At 38.2% G+C, this 8,661-nt stretch overlaps 1 protein-coding gene across 3 annotated transcripts in view; it reads left to right on the forward strand.

Moving 5' to 3' along the window:
* Window positions 1-8,661, forward strand: part of SLCO1C1 (solute carrier organic anion transporter family, member 1C1) — a 70,162-nt gene that overhangs the window by 11,334 nt on the left and 50,167 nt on the right. For all 3 annotated transcript variants that reach the window (XM_010855929.1, XM_010855930.1, XM_010855928.1), the window contains exon 3: window positions 6,066-6,198. In XM_010855929.1, coding sequence (XP_010854231.1) covers window positions 6,066-6,198 — 133 coding nt within the window. The remainder of the gene's footprint in view (window positions 1-6,065; window positions 6,199-8,661) is intronic.

Below are 8,661 nucleotides of genomic sequence, written 5' to 3' on the forward strand. Positions count from 1 at the left end.
GGATGTTGGCAATTTGATCTCTGGTTCCTCTGCCTTTTCTAAAACCAGCTTGAACATCTGGAAGTTCACGGTTCACATATTGCTGAAGCCTGGCTTGGAGAATTTTGAGCATTACTTTACTAGCGTGTGAGATGACTGCAATTGTGTAGTAGTTTGAGCATTCTTTGGCATTGCCTTTCTTTGGGATTGGAATGAAAACTGACCTTTTCCAGTCCTGTGGCCACTGCTGAGTTTTCCAAATTTGCTGGCATATTGAGTGCAACACTTTCACAGCATCATCTTTCAGGATTTGGAATAGCTCAACTGGAATTCCATCACCTCCACTAGCTTTGTTCGTAGTGATGCTTTCTAAGGCCCACTTGACTTCACATTCCAGGGTGTCTGGCTCTAGGTCAGTGATCACACCATCGTGATTATCTGGGTCATGAAGATGTTTTTTGTACAGTTCTTCTGTGTATTCTTGCCACCTCTTCTTAATATCTTCTGCCTCTGTTAGGTCCATACTCTTTCTGTCCTTTATTGAGCTCATCTTTGCATGAAATGTTCCTTTGGTATCTCTGATTTTCTTGAAGAGATCCCTAGTCTTTTTGATTCTGTTGTTTTCCTCTATTTCTTTGCATTGATCGCTGAAGAAGGCTTTCTTATCTCTTCTTGCTATTCTTTGGAACTCTGCATTCAGATGTTTATATCTTTCCTTTTCTCCTTTGCTTTTCACTTCTCTTCTTTTCACAGCTATTTGTAAGGCCTCCCCAGACAGCCATTTTGCTTTTTTGCATTTCTTTTCTATGGGAATGGTCTTGATCCCTGTCTCCTCTGGTTACTAGTTCCCTCTAAAAGTAGGCTTTCTTAAAAAATATAAATAAATAAACAGAGTGCCCTGGAATATTTCAAATGGTTCCCTTTCCCCTCCCCATGCTGGAAGCACAAAAAATGTATTATTCGATATCACTGTGAAACCTAATTGAGCTCTTGAAGTAAAGCTCACAAAAGTGTGGGGGCCCTTAATCACTGGATCCTTCTGGAATTTTCATCCCTCAGATTTGTCAATGCTGAGCCTTTTGTCAGGTAGAGTTCAGGTTTTTCTTACCATAGAACTTGTTCCCAGGGAGATTTTTTGTTGTGGATTTCTTTTCCAGCTGGCCACAATTCTTTGCATTTGCCTGTTGGTCTCTCCAATTATGAGGGCAGCAGCTTACCCTATGATCCCACCTCTCCGACAGATCTAAGAAAATCTGTTGATTTTTCAGCTTTTTACTTAGTGTTAGGATGAAGAGGATTCTTCTAGTTTCTTATATGCTGGATCAAAGGAGGCATTCTTAAAATAGAATTTTAAAAAATTCCAAGCCAGGTAGCAACCTCTTTGTCCAGTCATCACTAATTCAATATATACTTATCCCAGGTATTTGAAATACCCTCTTTATCACATAAAAACTTATATCTGTTGATCCCTAACTCTATACAAAACTGTCCTCTTGATTATAGTTTTATAACTAGCTCTGCAATTAGGTAGGAAAATTTCCAACTTTTCTATCAAAATTTTTTCTTGGTTGTACTTGGAATAGTATTCTGAAGTATCCCGTTTTGGTTTGGTTGAAATCACATAGAATTTATATATCAAATCAGGTAACTGACATTTTATGTTAGTGAGTCTTTCATCCAAGAACATGGTATATAGCTCCACTTGGTTAAGTCTTTTTATAGCTTTCAATATTATATTTACAAACTATAAATATACTACTTATTTTCTGCTATATTTGTTCCTACATTTTTAAAATTTATGTTGCCCTTGTGAAAAGAATTTTTGTTACATTTCTTATTTAGTAATTCTTAGGGTACTGGAAGAGTATTAACGTCTAGTGTTATAAGTATACAGCAATCTTGTTGAATTTGTTCATTTTAATTGATTGTCTATAGATGCTGTAGAGGTTCCTGAACAATTGTATTGTCTAAAACAGAAGGTAATTTTATATCATTCTTTCCCATTATTAGATATATTATTTCTTGTCTTGTGTTATTGCACTGGCCTCAGTACTATGTTGAATAGAAGCAGTGACAATGGGCTTCCTTGTCTTACATCTTACCTTAATGAAAATACTTTTAAAATTTCACCATTAAACAATCTATGAGCTGTGCAGTTTTGATACACTTTAAAAACTAATTTGCCCAAATTTTTCTCATCACAAATGGTTAATTATATTAAGTGCTTTTATATGTCTGATCCCCTGGAATAGGAAATGGCAACCCACTCCAGTATTTTTGCCTGGAGAATCCCATGGATGCAGGAGCCTGGTGGGCTACAATTCAGGGGGTCACAAAGAGTTGGACATGACTGAAGTGACTGAGCACAATACAACCATGGAATTTTTCTCCTTCCATTATTTTATATACAGCTTTAATTAATAGATTTGTTTCTTATTTGGTGGTACCCTTCCACTCCTGGGCTTCCCTTGTGACTCAGATGGTAAAGCATCTGCCAGCAATGCAGGATACCTGGGTTAGATTCCTGGGTCTGGAAGATCCCCTGGAGAAGGAAATGGCAACCCACTCCAGTACTCTTGCCTAGAAAATTCCATAGATGGAGGAGCCTGGTAGGTGACAGTCCATGGGATCGCAAAGAGTCAGACACGACTGAGCAACTTCACTCACTTCCACTCCTTGAATAAACTGCATTTGGTCTCTTTCACTGTCTTCATCTAGTTTGAATTCAATTCAGTTCAGTTCAGTCGCTCAGTCATGTCCAACTCTTTGCAACCCCATGAATCGCAGTACACCAGGCCTCCCTGTCTATCACCAACTCCTGGAGTTCACTCAGACTCATGTCCATCGAGTCGGTGATGCCATCCAGCCATTTCATCCTCTGTCGTCCCCTTCTCCTCCTGCCCCCAATCCCTCCCAGCATCAGAGTCTTTTCCAATGAGTCAACTCTTCGCATGAGGTGGCCAAAGTATTGGAGTTTCAGCTTTAGCATCAGTCCTTCCAATGAACACCCAGGACTGATCTCCTTTAGGATGGACTGGTTGGACCTCCTTGCAGTGGGTCCCTCCTTGCAAGGTACTCTCAAGAGTCTTCTCCAACACAACAATTCAAAAGCATCAATTTTTCAGCGCTCAGTTTTCTTCACAGTCCAACTCTTACATACATACATGACCACTGGAAAAACCATAGCCTTGACTAGACAAACCTTTGTTGGCAAAGTAATGTCTCTGCTTTTGAATATGTTATCTAGGTTGGTCATAACTTTCCTTCCAATAATTTCATGGCTGCAATCACCATCTGCGGTGATTTTAGAACCCCCAAAAATAAAGTCTGACACTGTTTCCCCTGTTTCTCCATCTATTTCCCATGAAGTGATGGGACCAGATGCCATGATCTTAGTTTTCTGAATGTTGAGCTTTAAGTCAACTTTTTCACTCTCCTGTTTCACTTTCATCAAGAGACCCTTTAGTTCTTCTTCACGTTCTGCCATAAGGGTGGTGTCGTCTGCATATCTGAGGTTATTGATATTTCTCCCGGCAATCTTGATTCCAGCCTGTGCTTCCTCCAGCCCAGCGTTTCTCATGATGTACTCTGCATATAAGTTAAATAAGCAGGGTGACAATATACAGCCTTGACATACTCCTTTTCCTATTTGGAACCAGTCTGTTGTTCCATGTTCAGTTCTAACTGTTGCTTCCTAGTTTGGATTACAAGGTTGTATTAGTCTTACAGGCATGAGTTGGGTAGCTTTCTTTTCTATTATTTGAAGTACTGTGTTTGGGGAAAGAGAGGAAGAGAGAAAGCGGGAAAATCTAGCGCTCGAAAATTTGATAAAAACATATTTGTAAACCTCTCTGGACCTGTTGTTTTTTCAGAAGTCAGTAATGGTAGATATGAAAGAATTTTGATATCCAATTTGAGTTTTTAAAGATTATACATTACCATTTATTTTCTAAGTCTATCTTGTGAGAACTCAGAAAGGTTACTAAATAAAGGAAGCAAAACCTGCAGATATTACAGAAGTTCAAATGGTATTTTGTAGTGTCTGGGACACCCACTTATGTAACACAGAAACAGCCTGTAAACATGAGTCCTTTATTGTGACATATTGGTGATATGGGAATTTGGGAAAGAGGTAATGGCAGTGATGGGGGGCAGATTACCTATAAACTAAAAGGTTTTGATTTAGTTTTGTTTATTTACTGTGACACATTAGCAAAATTACAGACATAATTATCTATATATATATATTACAACATTTCTTCTACTGAATACTTAAATATTAAATAAGAGATTTCATACAGAATTAAGCTTTTTTTATATGAAACCGAGAAAGAGCTCAATTCTTCCTGGTGAAGAAGCCTGAAGCCACTGTAGCCAGGAGCAAGCTACTTTTTTCACTATCATTATTATTCTCAAAACGATAAAAATTGCTGCTGTTTTTGCACTTAACTAAAGCTGGCAATGTGAATAGACAGTAGTAAATTAAATGATTGCTTACAGATGTGAGGAAACTCACTCATTCTGGAAAATTGAAAACATCGACAACTTCAAACCTAGGCCACCCAACAGACTCCACAATCAATTGCTGGAGAAATGCTAAGTTTTACTTTGTCTAGCACCACAATCTTAAAAAAATAAATACTCAAAATGTAAATAGCTAAAACATTAAAGTCCCTTGAAATCTAAGACCCTAAGCAATGTTTATCAAAGCATGTTCCAGGAATTATCCCCATCAACACATTTGAATGAATATTAAAAATGCAGATTTCTTGGCCTGCATCCCCTCCCCCTCCATGAAATCAGAAACTGTTGAGAGCAGCCAAGATTCTGCATTTTAATGTTTCTGTGAATATTTACCTTGCCACTCCTTTCCAGTAATTTTTGTACACAGCAAGGCATGAGAAAATCTTGCCTAAAGCATGTTTAATCAGTTAATCACCATCATCGACTACTTCACTGGAGATATTTTAGAAAGCCTTAAGTCCTACCTTCAAAAAACTTTATTCTTTATTTTTTAAAAGATATGGTTATATCTTACAGAGACTTTCTATTTCATAAAATTTGTGTTCTAAGCATACACTGAGATAATTATATAAATATAACTGATGTATTTATGAAGCTATGTGGAATAATTTTTTATTTCTATTTTGAACCTTTTATTTTTGTAAAAAGTATGTAAGCAAGAAGGCTTCCCAGGTTGTGTAGTGGTAAAGAATCTGTCTGCCAAAGTTGGAGATGCAAGAGGTGCCGGCTTAATCCCTGGGTCAGGAAGATCTCCTGGAATAGGAAATGGCAACCCACTTCAGGATTCTTGCCTGAAAAATTCGATAAACAGAGGGGCCTGGTGGGCTACAGTCCATGGAGTCTGAAAGAGTTGGACACAACTGAGCATTTCATAATTTGGTTTCATTTAAAGTGAAACGATTGTGTTTATTTTTTCTTTGGGGAATATCAGCTAAAGCAAGACTATATGATGTATGTTTCAAGAGCAATGGGAAACCAAGAGAAGTTTTAATAGAAAATGTTAACAAATGAAGAAAGAGTTATAAAGTTTACTTCAAAATCACCAAGGAAAATTTAAGAGTGCAGCTATAGGAAGCCTTCTACAATTTGATTTATTGACAAAACACTTTAAAAGGACAAATAATTAAGGTGGATGAAAACAAGGTAGAATGGTTAGTTATTAAAGTATTCTATGGTTAGTTATTGGGAGAAGGCAATGGCAACCCACTCCAGTGTTCTTGCCTGGAGAATCCCAGGACGGGGTAGCCTGGTGGGCCACCGTCTATGGGGTCACACAGAGTTAGACATGACTGAAGCGACTTACCAGCAGCAGCAGCAGCATGGTTAGTTATTAAAGTATTCTTCAATCATGTCAAGTAATGAATCTCAGGATTGTTTCAACAGTCATCTCAGATTAAAGGAAAGACAGACAAATGATGGGGAAGATGGTGGGAGATGGTTTAGTCAAAACAAACATTGCCCAACTTGCCATGGACATTCATTCATTCAGTTATAGTCCTTTGGTTACGCTGATGACTTTCTAAGTTCTCTAATTTATGAACATTTTATTCTTTTCCCCAAAGGGAATCTCTTAGTTATAGCATTTGTTAGCTACTTTGGAGCCAAGCTTCACAGGCCAAAAATAATTGGAGCTGGGTGCCTGATCATGGGAGTTGGAACATTGCTCATTGCAATGCCTCAGTTCTTCATGGAGCAGTAAGTCTAATGCAAACATCTTTTTCTTGCGTTAACCAACAACTGTATTGTCTCTCTTTTAATGAATACAATTAATTATTTAAATTTGAGAAAATAATTCCTGGCCATTACAATAACCATGATAGTTTGTATCATGATAACCATGATAATTTACATCTTATTTTATTACATGAACTTTGGGCAAAATTTCAAAATGCTTACAATTTTACTTATGATTTAATAAACTGTAAAAAATTGTCTTTCAATATACCACTGTGTATGGATGTCAACATTATTTAAGGGAAATTTTCACAAACATGCCTTCATTCAAATGATTTAATACAACTGTGAAGGCAAAGTTCTAAGTAAAAAAAAAGTAATAAGCATCAAATGAGTGTTGAATGGGTAATAAATGAATGCTACAGACAATATGCTGGATCATGGTAAAACTGACTGGTAGATCATTGACTGAGGGATACATTACCAACTGAAATAATTATTCAATATTCAAATATTATCTTACAGAACTTTCTCAACAGAAGTGGAATGTTTGTATTCTGTAAACTTGAAGTGTCCTGTTGATACTTTTGTTAGTAATTTTATTAGTACTTGCATACAACTTTAGTAGTTCCAAAGATTTCATCATATCATTTCATCTTCATGACAACCCATGAAGCAGGAGAGCACAGTTTATCCGTTTTTTCTTAGTTTAAAGCTAAGGACCGTTCCTAGAGAGTCTGGTGACCTTCTCAAATTTAGGTGTCTTGTAATTTACAGAACTGGATCCTTAAAACAGGCATTCTGATATCTTCTTCATACATACACATATTGCCTCTCTTCTCTGTGGTTGCCCATTGCCTACTGAGCCAAGAGACAAGCAAGAGGTTTTAAAGCAAGAGAATATTTTAGGAAATTATGTATCAGATAAATTTGTGATGACTGCCCACTCTAGACCACCATACCATGACATTTCAAAGCTGGAGAGATTTACAAATGATCTGCGTGTGTGCGAAGTTGCTTCAGTTGTGTCTGAATCTTTGTCACTCTACAGACTAGCTTTCCAGGGTCCTCTGCTCATGAGATTCTCTAGGCAAGAATACTGGAGTGGGTTGTCATGACCTCCTCCAGGAGATCTTCCTGATCCAGGGACTGAACCCTTGTGTCTCACATCTCCTGCCTTGGCAGGCAGGTTCTTTACCACTAGTGTCACCTGAGAAGCCCACAAATGATCTGGTCCAAACTTTTTCTTGGATTCCCAGGTCACTTATATCAATGTAGTCTGATTTTGACATCTATATCCGATCTATAAAGACAGCTCACAGAATCCTTTGTGTAGAATCTTTCCTACCTATTTGGATGATTTCTGTGATCCCTTTGTCTTTGCATGGCTTCAAGATTTCTGCCTACTCTTTAGACACATATCTGACCTTCTTTCCCCAGGGCAGAAATGTCCTTAGGTCACTGAGATTCTACAAAGGTATTATATGCAGCCAGTAGGTAAGGAGGAGGCAAAGGAGAGGGCTGAGGAAATAGTCTGTAATCCCCCTAACCCCTGCTTGACCCATTTCTGTGTTATCTATTCTAGTCATTGAGCCTCCATGCAGCAATTTGCTCAGAGGAGGGAAAAAAAAGAGTCCCACTAAAATAGTTAAACATTTGAAAGCAGTTACAGAAACTAGACAAATCCTTGACCCTTGACCTAACTCATTCTGAAGGGCATCAGTAGCTCAGAAGAAATGTGACCTTGGGCATATTACCTAGCCTTCCTAGACCTCAGTTTATGCACCTTAAAATACATATTATAGGTAATAAAACAATAGTTAGCTTGTAATATTGTTGAAGATATTCAGTGAGATGACACAGGTAAAATGCTTACCAAGTTTCCTAACATAGCTAACAGCTGTGTCATTCTTGTTGTGTATTGTTATCAATCCTCCTTAGATAATTAAGTCACCTGGTTTTAACCAGAGATGGAAATGATTTATCTTAAAGGTGTTGCATTCAGATTAAGAATAGTGTCGCTTCAGTTCAGTTCAGTTCAGTCACTCAGTTGTGTCCAGCTCTTTGCGACCCCATGAAACACAGCACGCCAGGCCTCCCTGTCCATCACCAACTCCACGAGTCTACCCAAACCCATGTCCATTGTGTTGGTGATGCCATCCAACCATCTCATCCTCTGTTGTACCCTTCTCCTCCTGCCCTCAATCTTTCCCAGCATCAGGGTCTTTTCAAATGAGTCAGCTCTTCACATCAAGTGGCCAAAGTATTGAAGTTTCAGCTTCAACATCAGTCCCTCCAATGAACACCCAGGACTGATCTCCTTTAAGATGAACTGGTTGGATCTCCTTGCTGTCCAAGGGACTCTCAAGAGTCTTCTCCAACACCACAGTTCAAGCATCAATTCTTTGGCACTCAGCTTTCTTTACGGTCCAACTCTCACATCCATACATGACTACTGGAAAAACCATAGCCTTGACTAGACGT

This window comes from Bison bison, unplaced genomic scaffold, assembly GCF_000754665.1.
Source record: "Bison bison bison isolate TAMUID 2011002044 unplaced genomic scaffold, Bison_UMD1.0 scf7180017864370, whole genome shotgun sequence".
NCBI lineage: Eukaryota > Metazoa > Chordata > Mammalia > Artiodactyla > Bovidae > Bison > Bison bison.